The sequence below is a fragment of the Salvia splendens genome, chromosome 6 (genome assembly GCF_004379255.2).
Source record: "Salvia splendens isolate huo1 chromosome 6, SspV2, whole genome shotgun sequence".
Taxonomy (NCBI): domain Eukaryota; kingdom Viridiplantae; phylum Streptophyta; class Magnoliopsida; order Lamiales; family Lamiaceae; genus Salvia; species Salvia splendens.
This window is the reverse complement of record NC_056037.1, coordinates 33,947,949-33,971,728: the sequence shown is the minus strand read 5'-3', so window position 1 is coordinate 33,971,728 and position 23,780 is coordinate 33,947,949. Positions and strand designations below refer to the sequence as shown.

Sequence of the window (23,780 nt, the reverse complement as noted above, 5' to 3'; positions counted from 1 at the left end):
AAACGTAGGACTATTGGGGCTTGAATCCATTTCGTAGTAATTATGTAAATGTAAGTTTTGAAAATGAAATCGAGTGAAATGAAATGTTACAAATGAACGGTATTTATAAAAAAACGAAACCGCGTGCCATCGTCCGCGGTTGATCGTCCGCGACCTCCACAATGGGGCGGACGATGGCCATCGTCCGCGACTGCCGCAAAGGGGCGGACGATGGCGCGGACGATGGCCATCGTCCGCGCTATCCTCCGCGACCGAAGTATAGGGCGCGGCTATCGTCTGCGCCCTATGGCGAGCACCCGCAATGGGTGCGGACGATGGATGGCGCGGACTATGCGCGCCATCGGGCGTGCCATCGTCCGCCCATTGCGGATGCCCTTAAGCAAGTAATACAAGCATCAAAGTGTTTTAAAAACCGGACCGGACCGGCTGGTCCGACCGCGAACCGGTAGGTAATTTAGTTCGGTTTACCTATTTAGACCAGAGTGAGGTCGAGGCACCGAGAACTGTTTGAACCGGTCGGTTGGACGGGTCTGGCCGGAAACCGGAAACCGATTTTTGTTTTTTGTGTTCAAAATTTTAAAAACTTGTTCTTGGAAGGACTTGAACTCATGACCGCCACTACAATTATCAAGAGCTTAACCACTCCACCACATGCCCCACATGGTAAAAATAAGAACATTAAACAATGTTATACATAGAATATTAATATTTTTATTTAAACCAACTAATAATTCATTTTATATTTTTTATGTAATTATTTATTATGATACATATAATAATCATCCTCTAAATTTTATTTATACTTTCCTAGTTACTATATTATTACTATAACGCTTAGTACTATAGTTATATTATACTCCCTCGGTCCCATGTTACTTGCACTGTTGCTTTTCGGCTCGTCACAAACTCCTTACACTATTTATAGTTTAAGTTAGAATTAATGCATTCAATTAATATGTTAGTTTAAGTTAAGAGCTCATTTATTAAGTGATGTCTCAATACACTTAAAAGTCTAATTTAATTGCACTAAAAAATCAATCCCAAATTTACGGCCTAAAATGAAAAGTGCGAATAACATGGGACGGAGGAAGTAAGAATTGATTTTTTCAATATATTTATTTATTATAGTTTATTATTTACTAAATATATATATTTTTATAGCATATATTTAATTTATGTAGCCTAACTATTGATATTAAAGTATACTTTTGTTTAAACTAACTAATATTTTGTATTCGATTATTCCACCACATACATTTTTTTTGAATTAATATAAATTTGATTTATTTTTATATGTAAAATATTTATTTTTTATTCACACTAACTAACAATTTGTATATTTTATTATATTCACTAAATTTTAATGTTTTATATTTGTATATATACTAATTATTTGTAAGATTGGATGTTTTTGTGATACATTATTGATCATATTTTATTATTTATTATATTGAACACTATATTTTACATTATAAATTAAATTATACATATTCGTAACAGTAAAACGGTTCGATCAGTAATTAAACCGGTACGACCGGTTAAACCATGAACCAGTAACTTCACCGGTTCACTTACCAGTCCGGTTTTTAAAACATTGCATCAAACAATAGTACTTAGGCCATGTTTGGTTGGCGGGAAAGTAAAGTTGGCAAGGAAAATGATTCCTGGGAAAATGAATCCCGGGAATATGATTTTTAATAACTTTACTTTCCAGTGTTTGGAAAATATCAAGATTTGAATTATAGTTATTTATTATCCTGAAATTAAGTATGGTTTATACTTTTAAATTATTTTTAAAACATTGTAATAAATAATAATAATAATAATAATAATAATAATAATAATAATAATAATAAATTGTACTATATTGCATTAAATATGTAAGAATCCTAAAACTGAGAAAAAGAATACCTAAGAAAAGTTAGGATTCAGAATCCTGGAAAGTTGTACTAACTTTCCTTGTTTCAGGATTTTGATTACTTTCCCAGTTTAATTAAAAACGGAAACAAACACATGAATTTAAAATTTAAGGAATCAGATTACTTTCCCAGACAGAATCCTGGCAACCAAACATGGCCTTATTGTCATTCCGTTGTTTGGTATATTTATTGCATCAAACTATAGTACTTACTGTCATTCCGTTGTTTGGTATATTTAATACATTATCATAAGTCCAAATAAATATTACTCCCTCTAAGTAGGTGTCATAATATGTGAAGTTAGAAATAAACAACTGATTACACAAAGACTGACAATTGACCTACATTTTGATAATCAATCTGACACTAAAAAACGTGTTTTACTAATACACAAATTCACTCTTAGTTGAGATTATCATAAGGATCGAAGTTCCATTTTTCTTGAATTATGTATGATACTCGGTAGATTGATTGGACATGGGTACCTCTATCATATCCCATAAAAGATGTCACACTTTTAGTTTTTTTTCTATTAAAGATGTCACATTTTCATTTTTGGAAAAATTTCTCTCTCACATTAATATGTAGTATATTTTTATCTCTTCACTTAACACACAAAATAAAACCTTCTAAAATTCTGTGTCGTCTCACAAGTGTGACATCTTTTGTGGGACGAAGGGAATAATAAAATATGCATATGAAGGAAAATTAAAATAAATTTTCAAATTTAAAGAAAAATACCATTGTTATAAATTTTTGAGACGAGGCAAATGCCCCACCAAAACTCTATGTACATCCGCCCATGATTGAAAGGATAACTTGGCCCTAGCTTGAAAATTCATAGTGACCAAGAACTTCTCCCATTGATTGGTATGTGTTGGAAAGAAATCATAGAATTAATATGATTAATTTCTAATTGATCATATTCCTTAAATAGGAGATTGTGTTTACCATATGTAAATTGTATCTTGCTTATAAAGTTGTAATCCATGCACATATTCATCAAGCAATAAGAATACATCCTTTTCAATCCCTAACTGTTTCTACATGGCGTCAGAGCAGGAAGAATTCTGGCTCGGAGAATTCTCATCATAGCCTAGTTATACCCAATTCTCGGCCAAAAAAGGCTAAAATCCAAACATAAACCAATTCCTATACACAAAAATGTCAGATTCCGACGAAGAAAAACCAACAGCCGAATCCTCAAAATTGAGGACAAACAAGAACGTTACTGTGGCGTTCAAATTGAACGGGGAGAACTACCCGTTATGGTCACGCCTGATGAAGGTCGCGATAGGAAGCAAGCGGGAGTACTCCCACATCCACGACGAACCACCCGAACCAGGCAGCAAGGGATATCGGGATTGGGAAGAAACTGATCTGATAGTTTTCTCTTGGGTCTTCGATAACATCGAAAATAATATTATCACCGAGTTTGCTCACCACCAAACATCCAAAGCTCTGTGGGAGAATCTTGCAATCACGTTCGAAAGCAAGGCGAATCCGTATCTGGTATACGACCTGGTGGACAAAATAATATCAATTAGACAGGGGAACCTTGACCTTGAGACGTATTACCGTCGAATCCACGGATTGTGGGTCAACATTGATCGAAGCCAAAAACAACTCGTAGCGTGTTGCGATAAGGGGATCGTGCAGTATCGGCAGCACGCGAGTGAGAAGCGGCTCATCAAATTTCTCACAGGATTGAACCAAGAATACGACCACATCCGTCGGGAGATCCTCAAACAACAGTCATACCCCTCAGTCGAAGAGGCCTACGGATGGGTGAAGAAGGAGACGGCTCAACAGATAATCATGCCATCGGCATCCTCTCCACCCACCGGAGACACCACTGGCGTAGGAAGCGCCGATGCATCATCGGGGGAGATAAGCTACGGATTCGGAGCACATATGGATCGTCCAAACAACCAGAGCGGAGCCCAGCGACCGCCACCTGCCGGAGCCGCACCCCAAAATAGAGGAAAAACTGACAAGAGCAAGTTATGGTGCTCCCACTGTGGGAAGAACAAACACACGAGGGACACTTGTTTTTTACGGGTAGGATACCTGGAATGGTGGGATAAAAGCTCGAGCTCAGGCGAAATTCGTCAGCATCGAGATTACCGAAGGAGGGCAACGGCAAAGCCCCCAAAATCAACACATAGAAGGGGCGATTGGAGGGGGAAATCTTACGGGAGGTAACGGTTTTGGTAACCCACCAAGCCCTAATGAAACTTTCCCTTTGCAATTTAATCCTCATGCTTTGCCTAATTTCCACCAGACACCCCACTTCACATATAAGTCCCCAAATTTATTAATATGTGATAAGCCCCACACAGATTTTCCTAAATTCGAATTGGCCCCAACAAATGATTAAATTGATACCAAGAACCGTTTTGTACCTCTGATAAATATTTTCGCTGCGTTTAATGTGCAAAATAGTGGTGAGATAGATAAGAAGGGTTGGATTTTTTATTGCGGGGCCACAAATACTATGACTCCCGAGAGACTGATTTTATTGACTTTGGTGAAATCACTAAGACCTTTATTCGAACTGCAAATGGGGAACTAATCACAGTAGCCAGGGTGGAACGATAGATATTTCTCTGAATCTTCGTTTATCAAACTGCTTTCTACCGAGTTTATCTCTAAGATTGATGTCTGTTAGTCATGTAACAAGGGAGCTAAACTGTACACTCCTAATGCACCCGAACTTTTGTATTTTACAGGATATTCGGACGAGGAAGATCGGTGGGCGTGGCACTAAGAACCAAGGACTCTACTACGTGGACGAGGTAACTCAACATGGTAGTGCGATGCTGGCTCACGGATCCATGAAAGAAGAGGCTTGGTTGTGGCACAGAAGACTAGGACATCCTTCCCATGGTTATTTTAAGCTTTTGTTTCCCGATTTTGCAATTCCTAAAGATTTTTCTTGTGAGACATGTGTTTTGGCCAAGAGCCACAGACAATCTTTTAAACCTTCAGATACTCGTATGAAATCTATGTTTGATCTAGTGCATGCTGATGTTTGGGGTCCTGCGCCTGTTATTGGGGGGAATGGTCTTAGATATTTTGTTAACTTTATTGATGACTGCACTAGGATGACTTGGATTTATTTTTTAAAACACAAATATGAAGTAACCGAGAAATTTATTCTCTTCTTCCATATGATCCAAACCCAGTTCCAAACCACCATAAAAATCTTTCGATCTGATAATGAGAGGGAATTTGTTAACAACACTATGTCTGAATTCTTTAGAGAAAAAGGTCTTGTTCACCAAACTTCCTGTGCCTATACACATGAACAGAATGGGGTAGCTGAAAGGAAAAACAGAACCATCTTAGAGGTTACTCGTGCCCTTCCTTTGGCCTGAAGCTAAACCACTATCTATCTCATAAACAGGCTACCCACAAAAATCCTGAACAAGAAAACTCCCCTCGATATACTTTCTAAACAAGCCAAAATACCCGAGCCCTTTAGCATATCACCAAAAGTTTTTGGGTGTACAGTCTATGACCACATTCCTAAACATGAGAGAACCATACTTTCACTTTGTGCAGCCAAATGCGTTTTTGTGGGTTATGGGATAAACCAGAAAGATTACCGATATTATGACCCAACAACTAAGAAAATTGTTACCACCATCAATTGCAATTTCTCAGAAACTGAGTTCTTCTACCCTCACCACCTTAGCAGTCAAGGGGAGCAAAATTCTAAAAATAATTATGGGGATTGTCCAAGTTGTTTGTGCTACCTCCAAGTCCTTTGATTGAGGATCTAACAGAGACAATTGTCACTGCTGCCGAGCAGGCCTCTCCACAAGAGTCTTCACAACCATCGTCTCCCGATCTTTCTCAACCAATATCCGAGGTAAATTCTGAATCTGAATCTGAGGAGAATACTACAGTTGTTACTAACAGTGCAGATGTTGCGGATAACACTGTAGATAGTGACACTAGGAGATACATTCTCCCACATAGAAGTACTCGAGGAGTTCCCCCGAAGAGGTATTCTCCCGAGAAGATTGGTGCAAAAAGCAGATATGGAGTTGCAAATTTTGTGCAGGGAAATTTGACCAAAATGGCACTAGCCTTTGAAGCAACACTTTATGAGGAAGAGGAGATCCCACAGACTGCGGATGAGGCAATGAAACACAAGCATTGGAGAGAGGCTCACAGAAATGAAAGCATTGATGAAGAATAATACTTGGGTGAAGGGAAAATTGTCAGAATGAGTCAAGGTCGTTGGATGTAGATGGGTATTTACAATCAAACGAAGACTAGATGGTTCAATTGAAAGATACAAGGCACGACTTGTAGCAAAAGGGTATACTCAGACATATGGAGTTGATTATGCTGAGACTTTCTCACCTGCAGCGAAGATCAACACAGTAAGGGTGCTCTTCTCAATTGCTGCATACAAAGATTGGCCTTTCCACCAGTTTGATGTGACAAACGCGTTCCTACATGGTGAACTGCCGTAACCAGTATTCATGGTTCCTCCCCCTGGGTTCACTGAGGGATTTCAGCCCTGGGAAATATGTCAACTCAAGAAGACGTTGTATGGGCTTAAGCAGTCCCCGAGGGCCTGGTTTGATAGATTCACTGAAGTAAAGAAAAAGTATGACTACAAACAGAGTAACTCGGACCATACATTGTTTATCAAGAAGAGGAACGGAAAGATCACATGCCTTATCATCTATGTTAACGACATGATCATCACAGGAGATAAAGAAGAAGCGATCGGCAACCTAAGGAGGTATTTGTTCAAAGAATTCAAAATGAAGGACCTCAGACCTCTCAAATATTTCTTGGGAATTGAGGTTCTAAGATCAGATCGGGGAATCTTCATCAACCAAAGGAAGTATGTTCTGGATCTTCTAGCAGAAGTTGGAATGATAGATTGCAAGCCTGCAGACACTCCAATGATACAGAATCATGGGCTGTAAATACTCGAGGGAGCAAGACTAGTTGACAGGGGGAGATATCAGGGACTAGTAGGGAAACTTATTCTCTCTCATACTAGGCCAGATATAGCATATGTTTTGGGAGTAGTAAGCCAGTTTATGCCCGCACCACAGGAAGACCATTGGGAGGCCGTACTGAGAATCGTTCGGTACTTAAAGGGAACTGCGGAACATGGAGTATTGTTCTAGAAACAAGGACACTTGGAGATTAATAGTTTCACTGATGCAGATTGGGCGGGAAACCCAAACGACAGAAAATCCACTGCTGGATACTTCACGTGTGTTGGGGGCAATCTTGTTACTTGGAGAAGCAAGAAACAGAAGGTAGTTGCACTCTCTAGTGCTGAAGCAGAGTTTCGAGGAATCAAGAGTGGTCTCACTGAGATACTGTGGCTGAAGAGGCTTATGACAGAGCTTGATCTTTATGTGTCAAAACTGTGTAGGTTGTTATGTGATAATAAAGCTGTTATCAACATTTATGAAAATCCAGTTCAACATGACAGAATTAAGCATGTGGAGGTAGACAGACATTTTATCAAGGAGAAAATTGAAGACAAGATTGTTAAGTTGCCATTTGTCAAGTCAGAAGATTAGCTGGCAGATATCTTGACCAAAGCCGTGAACTCAAAATCATTCAAAGAAATATTGGGCAAGTTAAATATTGAGAATCCTACTACTTAACTTGAGGGAGAGTGTTGGAAAGAAATCATAGAATTAATATGATTGATTTCTAATTCATCTCTAATTGATCATATTCTTAAATAGGAGATTGTATTTACGATATGTAAATTGTATCTTGATTATAAAGTTGTAATCCCTGCACATATTCATCAAACAACAATAATACATCCTTTTCAATCCCCAACTGTTTCTACGGTATGCTTAGTAGTTGTTAATTTCTATGATTTGGTTATTTTTAGGGATTGAAGAATCTCTATCGTTGATTTCTTATTCAATTTTTGCATGAGCTGCTTTGGCATTTTCAATCTGGAAATATATTTTTGATAATATAAATATTTTAATACTAGTACTATCTAAAGACTGATCCTTTTAGGATTCATAAATTTAGAATTTTGTTAAGCTATTAGTACAATCTAAATCCTTTTTCCCCCTTTGCTTACCAGTCCAGACCACATATGAATTCAATCCTTGCATCATGGGGTGATTACATCATTCCAGGGCTCATTATCTGGTCATTTCACTAGCCAGTGATAAACTAAACTCTTACAAACTTGGCCTTCAATTCGTAGTGTGATTTGACTAAATTTCAATGTGCAGGTTCTCTGCAGTTACATCACTTAACTTTTTATATGCAGGTAAACCAACACAGACTTTTTTCATGCCATACAAGTCAACAACCATTCCCAATAGTCTTTCATCAACTTATGATTCTGAACGCAGACAGGGAGCAAGTCCAAGGAAACGGTTTTCAGTGACTTCATACAAGAGCTTTTGAGGGAATGGAGAAACTCTGGAGTGAATATGATTATGAATAAACTTACTATTTGCCTTTCCCAACAACCGGTTCTTGATAGGTGGAGCAGAGCATCAGATATCGAACAGCCTCCTTCAAACCTATGTCGTCGTTTTCTTGAAACAAAGCACTCGGACATCGGCATTAGTTTCCATCTTTCCGTTTCTCGACATTGCTGGCATGAGGTCATAATGTAACATTCCTTTAATGGCATTCTAAGATGCTGTAGAAGATGAATATATTTTCCAATGGAATTTGAAGATAAAACAATGATCTGTCTGGCATTTACATCGAGGATATTCAACGATACAGTAAATTTAATCTGGACTCACCTGAAACGGGATGTGGCAGATCCACTCACAGATATCATTGAGTACAAGCCTACAAGTAAATTATTTTCCTACGGCACATACTAGGTAAGAGTAAGCCTCTCCCGTCTTCAGCCACTTACAGGCAAAGACACTGTATAGCTATCAGGTTCTTTACTATGAAGTTTATGTAACTCAAAACTGCTAGTGCCAACGGATGGGCCTTCATCACCGGCTTCTTCAGTCTCCAGTTCCTTCAACTTCCTCTTGGCATAAACAGTGAAAACAATCATTGAGATTATTGCAATAACGAATGAGATTACATTGTAAATGATCTCTACTGGAGTGAGGTGATGGTTCCCATACTGGACGTTGGCTAATGTCCTTATTAGCCTACCACTGCATAGAAACAAAACCAGACCTTAGTACAAAAGGATGTTAATCAAAACAATAAATAATGATGGCAGCATCTCCAGCAGGTTACAGAATCTACATATCTATTTAGTGGAACGCAAACACCTAATAGTGTCATTTGCAATACATGACTAAATGAAAGAATGAGAACTTGCAGAACTAACGGATGTGTGTGCTATTTGAAAATTACATTACTTGGAAATGCAGTGATTGAGATGGAATGATGAACAACAAATTTCTGATATACACAAAAGACAGAGATTGAGATGGAGAGGGTGACCTGTAGATATAAATGAAGGATTCTGGAATCATTCCTGCAACTGATCCACATAAATAGGGCCAGAATTTCATATCTGTTACAACTATGGCATAGTTGAAGATTGTGTAAGGAAAAGGTGATACTCTAAAAAGAGCTACTACTTGAAACTGATGGAACCAACTTCCTTCTGCTGCCAATCTAATCACAGCAATTTTTTCAGGCCATCTCTTCAACCATTGCTGTCAGCACAAAAAGAAAATAAAACACAGTATAGAGTAGAAAAACAAAGCATGGACGTCAACACTGATAAGGCTCCCTATAAGTTCATTTCCTTACATGAATTCGGTCACGAAAGAGTAAACCAACCAAGAAGGGAAGGACCATTCCAATTGTTGTTCCAACCATGATTATGACAAACCCGAGACCGTAACCAAAAATCATCCCAGCCAGCCACATGGAAGGGCCTGAAGGAATTAAAAAAACAGGGAACAGTGCCAACGAACCTACAAGTACAAGTGCGAGCATTGGACGGCCAAATGCAGTGGCTTCCCATTCCAAGGTTGGAAAAAGAACCTATGTAAGATAGCAGACATATGTCACATTCTTAAGAAGAAAAAACAATAGGATTTCCCAAATGCAATAAAACTAAGCACACCTCATATTATAACAAGCTTAATTCTACTCGTAAAATATATTGATGGCAGTCATGGAGCTTCTCTACCAAAATTTCAAAGCTATGTGTGAAACTAGTTGTTGTTGGACTGTATCCTTAAGCAAAATTAAGTTGGTACAAAATACATATGCATTTTTAACTACTTGGGTGTTGAGCCGATATACCTTTGCAAAATGCAAGACTGTAAATCTGATCTTGCAGTTCCTTAACTGGTAGCAAAGTAAGCTAAAAAGAGTGATATAACTTGAGAGGAAAGAAAGCAAATACTGTATTTATTAACTACGATCCAAAAACTAACTATGTAAATCTGGCTTTGCTTGGACTTTATACGATTGAATCATTTTTAAACAGAACTCTGAGCACACAAACTATTGACCTGAACTTTTTCTAAAATCCTAAAACATGTTAAAGCCACAATATCCTTACTCAAATATGAATGGTGTAGTAATGATTGCATAATGGGAGAACCGAAGAAATCATCATTTACAAGCATTTGCTCAATTGGGCTCAGTTAGTTCACATAACTGAAGCAAACATCTAGCATGTAAGAAGAAAAGAAGTTTAAGAATAATTGTTCGGTGTTTCAAGTTCACTCTCTGAAACCTCAAATCTCAGTTCCTCCCTTAGTTTACATGAACAGCTGCAAACTATAGCTCTTTAACGTTTAGCGGAAAAATATCAAGAAAGTTGGTATGTACTAGTAGTAATTTTTAAAAACAAAAAGACTTATAAATACCTTCTTTACAAGAAAGGGCAATCCCCACTTTGCTAATATGAGAAGAAGAATTACAGTGATCAAGCACCATATTATGGTCTTCACCCACCACATTTGAGATCCATTTGTCTCCTGCCTTTGAGATTCCAAAATCTCTGGTTCAGGTTTCCTTAGTTCACTTGGTTTGACCAATCTCACATACTCACTGTCTTCCCTTCCTTTGGCATGGGTTTCCATCACCTCATCACTCAACTTTGACATCTACAGCTGATATATCAAATCCTGTCAGAGAAAGAAGAGGATGAATCATAGTAACTTTCAGTATGAAGGAGCAGTGGTCATGTTGTTATGATAAAGGAGAAATGAGGAAGTGGAGTTCACCTATACTAGATACAATTAACAGATAAATATGCAGCACATACTTACATAAACATTCCAGCATCCACATTCCACTTTGCATTGTTAACAGAAACTTAGGTATGACTTATGAGTGACTGGATATTAAAATTGTATGCAGAATGTAACAGATTGGTTCCTGAGGGGTTTGTCTATGTCTACTTATTTCATTTCAATAATTATCTTTTATTTTCTAAATTGATAAATTTATTTAGGATTTAAAGTTAAAAGATGGATCAACATGTGACACGTGTTCGAGGGTCCAATGTTATTTAATCATTCATCTGTTAAATTGAGTCCGTAGATTCGTTTCATGACTGTGGCTTTCGGTTTTTGGTATCGGCTTTTTACACTTGGGCTGGAAAATCTTGATCTAGAGGTATTAATAATAGTCTTTTCCAGATAAAGTCAAAGATAATTTGTTGTTAAGTAAACAATAATGTTTTCTCCCAGTAGGCATTGAAACATTAGGTTCAAACGTTAATGATAACAAAAAGGTTTTGCAGTCATTTACTTTCTACATTCAACCACCATAGAGGAGGTTTCAGTCTACCTAAATGCCATACACACTATTTTCCTTGAATTAGCAATTCACTGGTATGGTAACAAAACAGTTTCTTCAGGAACCAACGCACTATATATCAAGCATGCATACCACACCACGACTAGACAAGATTGCTACCAAGATTTACAATCTATTGCCTTTTGAGATATAGGATTGTGGTATCATATGGTGCATTCTAGAATCAAATTAACACGCTGAAGACACGGAAAATAGATCCATTCTCCTGGCCGTGTATGTAAATAATGACCACTTAGATAATTAAACAGGAATTAGTACCAAAATTGAATTCCAAGGGGAATCAAAGTTCAAAACTTCAAGCTTGATAAGTTCAAAGCCTACGTAGATATTAAGTTTAAGCTTGCGATAATTGGTACAAATTCCATTTCAAGGCGACGATCATCCTTGCCACGACACATATCACAGATTAACCCAGTAATCAAAGGCAACGACAATCCTAGCCACAACACATATCGCAGATCAGCCCAATAATTAAAGGCATACAGAAAAATTATGTGGCCAACACAGAACCCAAGCCTTAAACTAGTAGCCTCATTGCCCTGTTCTTAAACAAAGTACAAACCCAAAAGCATCTACATATATCATTTCCAGTTTTGAGTTAGAAGGTAATGGCAATATATACAAAAGACACCATCTTTCCCTTCGAACCCTATAATTACAAAAAATGTTTCGGTTCTTCAATTCTTTACTGGAATAGCAAAAAAATGCCAATTCATAAGGGCATGCTGATATTGAGTACACACAAACAAATAGAGAAAAAGAAAGCGAAAATTCAACAGAGTGCCCCAAATAAGAATCACCCTTAATAACAAACAAGTTAATTGGCAAAAAAGAATGCTAAAAAATTGAAGTTGGCGTTTAAAACTTACTTAAACAAAGCGGAGTGTTGGCGAGCGGCGATTGTTTGCCCCTTCCACTCTTTCTCGATTTCAGGTGAAAATGCTGGGGGATTTTGAGTTTTTCACGTATGAATTTGCAGAAATTGAGATGACAGAAGCGTATAAAAGAATAATCCCATTATGTGGATTGATTGGGTTATGGCGATAATCAGAAAAAACAGGAAAAGGAATTGAATTTAGTCGTAGGTGGAGAGCACTACATTTTTTTTTTCGAGTTTTTGTGAATTTAAATTTTTGATAAATCAATAAAATAAAAAATTACTCCAAATTACCATTAGCCGCATAACTAAAATAAAGTTGCAAAGCAGATAGCCATTCTCGTATAAGTGGACAAGTGTCTAGGCCATTAACTGATGCTAGCATATAAATTAATGTATAGAGAATTTTATATGTTTAATTATGATACATTGACTGAGAATAACATTTTTATATGTTTAAAAATTAAATATCGATAGATTGACTGAGAATATAGATATACATAGAATAGTACTCCCTCCCGTCCCAATAAATATGAAACATTTGATTTCCGACACGAGATTTTATATAGTTTTGTTTTGTGAGTTAATGAAAAGAGAATAAAGTAAGAGGAATGGAAAAGTAGAGAGAGAGTTGTTTTCATTTTAGGAAACGTTTCATTTTTAATGGGACAACCCAAAAAATGAAAACGTTTCATTTCTAATGAGACAGATGGAGTATTGTATTTGTTTAATTATAGATAGATTGAGAGAATATAGATGAATTTGGACCGGCCAGTTTAATTGCGAACCGGTGTTAGATTCGGTCCAATCCAGATCGCATTGTAAAACAAATTCAATATCAAGCCGTTCTGAACTGGAAAAATCGGTCGATTCGACTGTAAAAGATGGTATGTAGAACAATTGTCTTAATTTTTAAATATTTTAATTATAAATGTGAAATTTTGCCATGTGAGATATTTTTTAACGCTTTAAGAGCATCCCCAACCCATTCCAAATCCAGGCCCCAAGTCCCTTCCACGTCATCATTCCCTTAATTTTGAGTTCCAGGCCACAACTCCTTTAACCCTGCAGACCTCATCCCGGGCCACAACTATTAAATTGCACTATTCACAATTTACAACCTATTTTACGCGTGAAATAAAAAATGTCGAACATATTAACATACGGAAAAGTTGTTCTTCATTAGGAAATTGAAAATTACATAGAAATTTAAAATACAAAAAAAATAATTAAAACATAACATCAATGTTGGAAAACGTTGGTGCGTGTCCAAATTTCTTCAATTAGATCTGCTTGGAGGCGAGTGTGTAGTTCTTCTTGGCGCATCGCAGCTGAACGGGCCATGACATTGCGAATGTTGGGAGGAACACCCTGCACGGGCGGGTCGGTGACAGTGTAGGTACTGGTGGTGCTGGCGAGCGGGTCGTCGCTCCACAAAGTGACATTTTCTCCCTCGTCCTCAACGATCATGTTATGCATTATGATACATGCATACATGATGTAGCTGATTAGTGGACGTTGCCAACCATGGGCCGCTCCCTTTACCATAGCCCACCGTGATTAGAGGACTCCGAATGCACGCTCCACATCTTTCCGAGCCGCATCTTGCTTTTGGGCAAACAATCCCCTCCTATCCGTTGTCGGACATGTGACAGTCTTCACGAACACGGGCCATCGAAGGTAGATCCCGTCTGCCAGATAGTACCTCATACTGTACCAACGACGGTTGGCCTTGAACTCTACGTTCGGCGCTCGCCTGTCACACAAGTTGTTGAACAATGGAGACTCGTTCAACGCATTGAGGTCGTTGTTCGACCCATCGACACCAAAGTAGGCATGCTAGATCCACAATCGTTGGTCGGCAACGGCCTCCAACACAATCGTTGGGTGTGTGCCCTTGTGCCTGCTAGTGTATTGTCCTCTCCAAGCCCTTGGACAATTCTTCCACTGCCAGTGCATACGGTCGATGCTGCCCAGCATCCCCGGGAAGCCGTGGGTATGCTCGTGCATGTTCACCAACTTGCGAACGTCGTCGGTCATTGGCTTTCTCATGTATGTATCCTTGAATGCTTCGATAACTGCCCGGCGGAATCTAGCTAGGCAATCGCGTCCAGTTTGCTCGCTCACATGGAGGTACTCATCAAACATATCTGCAGTAGTTCCGTAAGCGAGTTGGCGTATGGCGGATGTGCATTTCTGCAAAGTCGATATACTTTTCCGTCCAACAGCATCGGTGGTTTGCAGGAAATACGAGTCACGAGCTACAACTGCGTTGACGATATGCAGGAACAAAGGCCTCCGCATCCGGAACCGACGACGAAACATCTGATCACTCCATCGAGGATCTCTAGAGGAATAATCTGTAAAAAGCCGCAAACCAGCTTGTTCACGGTCACGGTGGATATACATCCGAGTACGTGGTACCCGAACGTGTTATTCGTTCCACACTTGAACAGCAGCTTGGTAGCGTTCCACCTCATTGTTGATTTCTTCTTGGATTGCCGGCATCGCCGCCTCTAACATTCGGGCTATTTGAGTTTCGATTGCCTTTTGACCTTCACGGCGATGAGACATTTTTTCGAATTTTATAGTGTGAGAAAAAGAGAAATGAAGTTGAATAGATATGAAAATGGATGGAGTGGTGTTTATAGATAAATTTTCAAATTTAATAATTAAAAAAATTGAATTGCGGCCTGTCCGACCCGAACCACATTTAACCCTGGGCCGGACCGCATCGCGTCCCGTCCCGAGACGCTTAACCCTGAGCCGGGCCGGACCCAGGGCGCGGCCCCGGGACCGTCCCAGGCCGCAATTCTGCACCGTTTAACACCGGGGGCCGCGGGCCGGGACCCTAGTGCGGTCCGGCCCGCAGCGTTGGGGATGCTCTAAACATTCCACCGTAATGTTTTTGAGTTATTTTAAGTTGTTTAAAGGTATTTATATAAAATAATCGATTTTTATATCTAGGATTTTAGAATAATAGTTGTTTGTATTTAAATACAGTATATATAATATAACTGTTTCAAGCAAAATCAGTTCATACAGTAAACCTAGTTGAAATGGAAAGTGAAAATAATTAGATATAATCAGCACTTCGCGAGGAGCAAAAATTTTGTGGTCAAGGCATACCACATGGCAATGTGATGTGGTATGTCCCACTAATAATACTTTGACAAATGGATTTATAGAAGTCCAACTAAATACTTTCATCTTTTTCTAAAAATGGACATTATTATAAAATTCGGAAACTATCCAAAAATTAAGAGTACTTATATTTAATATAATGAATGCATTTATATTTGACCAAAATACTTCCACTATGAACTAGTAAAATTTATTTCGTCCTTTTATATTTCTAATTCTAAGAATAATTTAATAAACAAAATATATGTAGTAATTAACTTATTATATTTTGATTTTTAGAGTTTTTTATGGTATGTCAATGATAATTTAATATAATAAAATTAACTTTTATGTCATTTTCTTATTATTAGCTACTTATATATTTAATATAATTATTCATATAGTCTTTAACAATGGTAAAATAAGTATAAAAATGAAACTATATAATCAATCATAGTTACATACGTTTAATATAATGCTAACAAATTTTGTTTATGATTTAGTTTAAGGTTATGGTAATCATTTGTAATTTTTTGCATACATATAAAACAAGAAATAAAGTAAACAACAAATTTAAGTTATCATTACACTAACTGTGCGAAAAATCACAAATAAAAAATGTAACTATAAATTAAATTATAAATAAAATTCAGTGGCATTACATTAACTATGCGAAATTAGGAATAATTATATAGTTTCATTTTTATATTATTTTACCATTGCACATATATGAATAATTATACTATTAAACATAAAGGTGGCAAATGACCTTAATTTTGTTATATTAAATACTCGTCTGCATTCTTATTGACAATTAATTTGGTAACAAAATATATAAGTGTGTTATACATGTATTCATTATATAGGTGGTATTAATTTTTTGACTTTCCAAATTTTATAATAATGTCCATTTTTAGAAAAGGATGAAAGTATTTAGTTGGACTTCTATAAATCCATTTGTCAAAGTATTATTAGTGGGACATACCATATCACATTGCCATGTGGTATGCCTTGACCACAAAATTTTTGCTCCTTGGTGAGATATCAAATTGGAGAGTGCTCATTTCTTTACTATCTCAATCATGAAAACATACTGTACCAATAGTAGTTCAACTATATTTTGTTCCATTTTTACTAATATTGTTTCGGTCCACAAAATTTTATTTATATGTGATCCATATAGTTTGCTACTTACATATTTGCGGTTTACATATATTAAAAAAATATTAAACAATTTAAAACTTGTTTACAAATATTAAAAATATACTATTATACAGTTTAAAACATTGATTTAATATTGTTGGAGTGACTTTTTCATTGTTTCACGGCTTTTTTGCTATTTTCACTTTTCTGGGTTGAAGGATATTTTTGGACACTATTATATTACATTCTAACATGCACATTCAAGGGGCAAATCAAATAATATTAAGTCATTCGTTAGTATATTTTATGCAATTTCAATTTATTTTCATTCAAGGGGCACACTATTTTCACTTTCCCATATTTAGCGATTTAGACTAAAATTGAGCCAATTTCTGGACATTTCAGAAAAAAGCGAATGGATCCTTAGTTAGACAATTATATTGCCTCCATCAATGAAGGAACTAGTAAGGGCCAAGCCCTCGCTCTAGTGGAGGCTTGACCGGTGCCGGACGCAGTATCAATATTGTGACAGAGGGCAAAAATGGAAGAAAGTGCTAGTTATTTTGTTCATGTGTTTATGATTTTTAGTGAGATGGGAAAGAAGGGAACGAAGATAATGTTAGAAAACTTTCCATAAATGGTAATGATTCTAGTGTTCAACTACTTCAAAAAGTCCAAAACAATTAAACTTTACCTTTTAAGTTTGATTCTTTTTTATTTTTGTATAATAGAGAATTCTTTTAAATTTTAGTATAAATATAACATAAATATATGTTTATATATATAATAATCAACCGGTATACCGAAGCGTCGTTATATATCGACGATTCGGTATACCTCGGTATAGGAAATCTAATACAGATTCGGTACGGTATGTCCGGTATTTCGATATTTCGGTATAATTCCCCACCCCTAAATATATTGTAACGAAGATTGAATTTTTCATCGGGTTTCTTTTTTTTTTTGGTTATGATGATAGTCAGATGTTTAAATTTATAAATCTAAATGATCTATATAGATCTAAATTGATATTGATATGTATTGGTTGTGGTGATATAGATTTAATTGATCTGTATTGGCTGTGATGATATAGAAAATATTGATGAAAGACCAATTTTTCACCTGATTTTCTTATGTTTTGAGCTTAATAAGCTCAATTTTTAAATTGATAGATCGAGTAGATGCTAATAGCTGCTGTATTTTAAACAAATTTGTATTTTAACCATTTTTCAATTCCGGTTGTTTGTTAGAGTATGTTTTCTCCTAGTGCACTTCCGAGTCAGAGAAGAAGTTGCAAGACAGAATCGTTCTTCAGTCAGGGTAAGTCGCACTTCAAAGTAGCAGAATACTTTTCATTAGAAGTAACTTTTTGTTTTTTTTTTATATCTTATAGTAATAAAGTTGCTATAATCTGAGTGTGTCGCAATTCAAAGTCTCAGAAGTCGCTCTCTCTCAGTATATTAATAGTAAGTTGCACTTCAAAGTCGCATAACACTTTTTATTAGAAGTAATTTTTTTTTTTTATCTTATGGTAATAAGGCAGCTCTCTCTGTATAGTCAGAGTAAGTCGCTCTACAAAGTCACATAACACTTTTAAAGTCGCACTCTTCAGAACTATCGCTCTTCAGTACTTCTGCTTTAATTGTTTTAAGCCAATTAAAGTCAGCAACAGACAGTAAGTATAATTAGCTCAGTTTTGTTTCTATAAATATATGATTCGATATTGATCTGAATTTAGGATTTTATCGTATCGAAAATATCGATATGAAAGAATTTCATATCGTTACCGTATCAAAAGTTTCGGGTATACCGAAATTTCTGTATATAGTAACGAACTTCGGTATACCGTTCTGAACAGTATATCAAAATTAAATGGATATCTATTTATGATTTTAGGGTTTCCAATAAATAATTTTTTGAATATATAAATAAATTAAATGGATATCTATTTATGATTTTAAACTTTTAATCTTAAAAAAAATTTATATTATTATTATAATCAATATAACGGTATGTATCGATAATTCAATACGTATTGATTTTCGATATATTTCGGTATATCGATAATATAGGTATATATCGTATATTCGATATAAAACAGTATAATGCGGTATAAGAAAATCCATATCGTTATCGTATCGAAAACTTACGATACAGTATTGTATCGTACCGAAAAATTCGATATATCAAAAATTCGATATTTTTCGATATTTTTCAGTACGATACGATCGATATAACATTTTTTTGGTATATTTACACAAATTATTCAATTAAATAAATGATCAATGCAGCCTCATAAGAATCTTTTCTCTTATTACAAAGAAAAACTCTTAATCAGAAAATTTTATGAAGTAATTAGTGCTGTCGGTGGAACGATGGACTAATGAGTCAAATGTTAGTTTTGCTGGGCCAAATTTCTTGTTTATGTAATGGACAAATCAGACTTTAGGTGTGGGAAATTATTGTAGGTGTACAAATGAAGAAGGTTTTCTTCCGCCACCTTTTAATTAATCATTTAAAATTTAACATTCATTATTTGTTACTTAGTTCAATCACTTAGGTTAGGTAAAAACTGTAGTGGAATGTAAGCAAAGCATCAATTTATATTTTTCTACACTCCACCTTAAAATAACAATATTTCACCATATAACGTTTAATAATGTTGACATGTCACCTTCCATAAAAGTAACTACCGAAATTGATTTTTAAGTGAATGGACATTTAATTTTTAAGTCATTTTTGCAAATGATCACATAGTTAATTACGTAATAAACAAAGTTATCAGCCTAAATTCCTTTAATTTATTACATAAACTCCCTTAAATTTCATCCACTTATTGCAATATTATCAATATAAATGAGTCATTTGGTATAATTAATTTTTTATCCATAGCTCACATGAAAGGAAATGGAGATCACAATCTAGTTTGGTAGAAGTAGAAGTTATTATGTTTAGCAGTAATATTAATGAATTATTTTATTGAAATGGTGAGGATTAGACAGGTTGTAGCTTTCATAAAACAATTTCCATTTTTATTCGGTGCAATAATTATATTAATAAAATAAGTTTAGGCATACAAAAATACAGCAACTTCAGAGAGAGCAACCACTACTTCCATTATTACTACACAATTGAATCCCCTTTATCTCTTCATTCACAGCAGAGAGAGGGAGACAGAGAGAGAGAGCCACACGCCCATTTCCACACCCTTTACTTTTACTTCACCTACATTTTCTCTTTTACTAAAACCTTGATCTTACATTACCCGATCCATGATCAATTGATTTCGAAGATCCAAAACCGAGATATCTTCAGCTCTTAATTTGTTGAAGATTTTGGTTTTGAGCGGAAAAAAAGTGTGCGAGCATGTACGGCAGGGATCCATGGGGAGGGCCTCTGGAGATAGCGGCGGATTCCGCCACCGACGACGACCGCAGCCGGAACTTGCAGGATTACGACAGGGCGGCGCTGTCGCGGCCGCTCGACGAGACGCAGCAGAGCTGGCTGCTGGGCCCCGGCGAGCAGAAGAAGAAGAAGTACGTGGATCTCGGCTGCATTATCGTTAGTAGGAAGATCTTTGTGTGGACTGTGGGGACCATTTTGGCAGCTGGATTACTGGCTGGATTCATCACCTTGATCGTTAAGACGGTGCCGCGCCACCACCACAAACCGCCGCCGCCGGATAATTACACGCTCGCTCTCAACAAGGCCCTCATGTTCTTCAATGCTCAGCGTTGTGAGTATACCTATTTATCTTAATTGCTGGTTTAATTTAGTGTTATTTTTTTGGACCCGATGAATTTATTTGATAGGAATTGGGGGTGATTTCTCTGATGCATTTGATATATTTAAAGATGGATGGGTAGATTCGACGGTTTCTTTTCTTTTTTTAACTTTGAATTAGTCAAATTACTGTGATTTGATTTGTGAAGTAGTTTTCATCTATTGGATTGTGATGGATGAATTGGAGAATTGTTTATAATTTGACCTTTGATCTGAAGGAAGGCTCTATCTTGATGCTATTATGCAGCTTTGGCAGTAGAAAATTGATAAAATGAAAGCTTATACAGTTGAATCTCTGATTTTTAGTCCAACTCAGAGGAGTTCTTTGCTTATTATAGTACTTATTATTGATCAACTTATGCACAGTTTAATTCTTGATACCCCTATACAGCTGGAAAACTACCAAAGCACAATAACGTATCGTGGAGGGGAAACTCTTGTGTGAATGACGGCGAGTCTGATTCTTCAACTTTGTTTAAAGATCTTTCTGGTGGCTATTATGATGCTGGAGATGCAATTAAGTTCAACTTCCCTCAAGCTTTTGCCATGACAATGCTGAGTTGGAGTGTGATCGAGTACAAGGGAAAATTCGAAGCAGCTGGAGAGCTTAACCATGTAAAAGATATAATCAAGTGGGGAACTGATTATTTTCTCAAGACTTTTAATCACACTGCGGATACTATAGACAGAATCGTGTCACAGGTATACTCTGGCTATAGAAAACCCATCCCATGGAACTTCACTTGTATAGTTGTACCATGTTAGGAAATTTTATTGGCTCTCTTTAGCAATGTGTGGAAAGGATACGAGTTGTTCTTTTGCTAGATATGTTTATTTCACCAGCAACATTGATTTATCGTGGGCTTAAGAAAAGTATTGAGCATCTATAGTTTCTTTTTTGCAGGTTGGACAAGGGGATACAACAGGAGGGACGGAGAATGATCACTATTGTTGGATGCAGCCAGAGGACATTGATTATAAGAGACCTGTTACTGAATGTCACAGTTGCTCAGATCTGGCTGCAGAGATGGCTGCTTCTTTGGCTTCTGCATCTATAGTTTTCAAGGACAACAAGGCATACTCGCAGAAGCTCATTCATGGCGCCAAGACTCTTTTTAAGTTTTCCAGGGATCAGCGTGGTAGATATAGCAATGGTAACGAGGCAGAAATGTTCTATAACTCTACAGGTTACTATGATGAGTATGTGTGGGGAGCTGCTTGGCTGTACTATGCCACGGGTAACAATTCGTATCTTCAGCTCGCTACAACTCCTGGTATTGCCAAGCATGCTGGTGCATTTTGGGGAGGCCCCTACTATGGTGTGCTTAATTGGGACAACAAACTTGCCGGTGCCCAAGTAAGCAATATAAGTGTTTTCTTGTTTTCGCTGACTTGGGATTTGGTTACAACTTCAGTTTATTTTTTTCTAGTTTATTACTACAACTCAGTCTGATTGATCCAAAAAAGCACTTCTAAAATGTCAAATTCACTTTTCATTTCTTCTTATTTTTTTTCTCTCTTTCTTTTTGGTTTATATTTTGGGTTTATGATTTGCAAAAAATAATCTGATCAACCATCTGGGAAAGTATTGTACCTATTCTGCAATGCCTGCTGTCTGGTTCTGCTTTTTGTGCCTGGGGTTCTTACTAATCAATGCACAACCATCTTTTGATTTCCTCGCAGGTGCTTCTCAGTCGTCTAAGGTTATTCCTCAGCCCTGGCTATCCATATGAAGAGATCTTGAAAACATTCCACAACCAGACCAGCATATTCATGTGCTCGTTCCTGCCATATTACACGTCATTTAACAGAACAAGAGGTAATAATCTATTATGCTATAAAGCATCTTGTGCAAATTACATGGTTTATCCCTGTTGGATTTTTAGTTAATTGTTCTGATGATCATAAACAGGTGGCCTGATCCAGTTGAATCACGGAAACCCTCAGCCTCTTCAATACGCAGTTAATGCAGCTTTCCTCACTACATTGTTCAGTGACTACATGGAAGCTGCCGATACACCTGGCTGGTATTGTGGACCTCGTTTCTTCTCAACAAAAGTCCTCCGTGAATTTGCAGAAACCCAGGTATGATACACTTCATATACGATGAATGCTGTTTCGACTAAAATAATGGTGATTGTTTACCAACCTGTGTATATCTCTGCTTCATTTCTCCAGATAAATTACATCCTTGGTAAGAATCCCAGAAAGATGAGCTATGTTGTGGGCTTCGGCAATCACTACCCAAAGCATGTGCACCACAGAGGCGCCTCCATTCCGAAGAACAAGGTTAAGTATAACTGCAAGGGAGGATGGAAATGGAGGGACAGTAAGAAGCCGAACCCTAATGTTCTTGTTGGAGCTATGGTTGCTGGTCCTGACAAACACGACGGTTTCCGTGATGTTCGCTCAAACTACAACTACACAGAGCCAACGCTTGCAGGCAATGCCGGCTTAGTTGCAGCCCTTGTTGCTCTATCTGGAGAGAAATCTGTGGGGATTGATAAGAATACGATTTTCTCAGCTGTGCCGCCCATGTTTCCAACGCCGCCACCACCACCAGCTCCGTGGAAGCCATAGATCCTACTTCCATCATTTTCTTTCTGCTGTGTGACTGGACGAAACAGATAATTGGTTTTTATGCTAATTTTGGGAAGATCTTCAAATTAAAAGGAAGGAACAAGTAGGTCGAGATGAGAGTTGGAAGATAGCTGAGGGTTGTGCTGGTTCTTGTGAAAACGGTTCAAATCTGGAAAGAGGAATCCTTGCCAACTCAATTTACTTGGAAATTGTGATATAGTGTGTATGTATATGTATGTATGAACACCAACATATATTCTTTGAACAGTAGAGTTTGAACATGAACTGTCAATTTACTTCTATAGGAATCCCCATTTGTTATAGTAGTAATCTACAGCATACAATATTAGTTAACTGCACTAAAGTATTTCCGTCTAATAGAAATAGGCTATATTTTTCTGTTCGTCCCATAGAAATAATTCATATATAACAATTTTTTCTCCTTCTCTTTTACTTTATCATTTTTGAGTTCATTCTCCATTATACAATTTTAACTATTTTTTCTTCTTTTATCTTGTTTTATTAATTACGCATTAAAATTCGATCAACCCGTCTATTTC

The 23,780-nt window shown here is 36.9% G+C and overlaps 2 protein-coding genes across 4 annotated transcripts; one reads left to right on the top strand and one right to left on the bottom strand.

Moving 5' to 3' along the window:
* Positions 1 to 8,029: 8,029 nt before the first annotated feature.
* Positions 8,030 to 12,820, bottom strand: LOC121806536 (TVP38/TMEM64 family membrane protein slr0305-like). 3 transcript variants are annotated; one of them, XR_006051679.1, is made up of 7 exons: positions 12,584 to 12,820; positions 10,757 to 11,017; positions 9,684 to 9,920; positions 9,369 to 9,586; positions 8,699 to 9,073; positions 8,395 to 8,541; positions 8,030 to 8,283 (listed from the first exon to the last, which is right to left on the bottom strand). XR_006051679.1 is itself a non-coding variant. In XM_042206614.1 (5 exons), exons 2-5 carry the CDS (start codon positions 10,994 to 10,996, stop codon positions 8,806 to 8,808), a joined length of 963 nt encoding a protein of 320 aa, XP_042062548.1. In that variant the 5' UTR covers positions 10,997 to 11,017; positions 12,584 to 12,820; the 3' UTR covers positions 8,588 to 8,805. The 3 variants fall into 3 exon arrangements, 1 of the variants encoding a protein (XP_042062548.1); XR_006051678.1 differs by having other exon boundaries at positions 8,030 to 8,541; XM_042206614.1 differs by lacking the exons at positions 8,030 to 8,283; positions 8,395 to 8,541 and having other exon boundaries at positions 8,588 to 9,073.
* Positions 12,821 to 19,961: 7,141 nt separating this feature from the next.
* Positions 19,962 to 23,543, top strand: LOC121808605 (endoglucanase 25-like). The gene is made up of 6 exons (XM_042209175.1): positions 19,962 to 20,593; positions 21,032 to 21,342; positions 21,545 to 21,997; positions 22,324 to 22,459; positions 22,553 to 22,725; positions 22,819 to 23,543. Exons 1-6 carry the CDS (start codon positions 20,224 to 20,226, stop codon positions 23,218 to 23,220), a joined length of 1,845 nt encoding a protein of 614 aa, XP_042065109.1. The 5' UTR covers positions 19,962 to 20,223; the 3' UTR covers positions 23,221 to 23,543.
* The last annotated feature ends 237 nt before the right edge of the window (positions 23,544 to 23,780 follow it).

What these genes read in the sequence shown, in the direction of transcription:
- LOC121808605 (XM_042209175.1), top strand. Translation starts at nt 20,224, where the DNA reads ATGTACGGCAGGGATCCATGGGGAGGGCCTCTGGAGATAGCGGCGGAT. An exon ending in TAGACAGAATCGTGTCACAG is followed by an intron (nt 21,343 to 21,544) that starts GTATACTCTGGC and finishes TCTTTTTTGCAG; the next exon opens with GTTGGACAAGGGGATACAAC. An exon ending in ACAAACTTGCCGGTGCCCAA is followed by an intron (nt 21,998 to 22,323) that starts GTAAGCAATATA and finishes ATTTCCTCGCAG; the next exon opens with GTGCTTCTCAGTCGTCTAAG.
- LOC121806536 (XM_042206614.1), bottom strand. Translation starts at nt 10,996, where the DNA reads ATGTCAAAGTTGAGTGATGAGGTGATGGAAACCCATGCCAAAGGAAGG. An exon ending in TGCCCTTTCTTGTAAAGAAG is followed by an intron (nt 9,921 to 10,756) that starts GTATTTATAAGT and finishes TATCTTACATAG; the next exon opens with GTTCTTTTTCCAACCTTGGA. An exon ending in TCTTTCGTGACCGAATTCAT is followed by an intron (nt 9,587 to 9,683) that starts GTAAGGAAATGA and finishes TTGTGCTGACAG; the next exon opens with CAATGGTTGAAGAGATGGCC.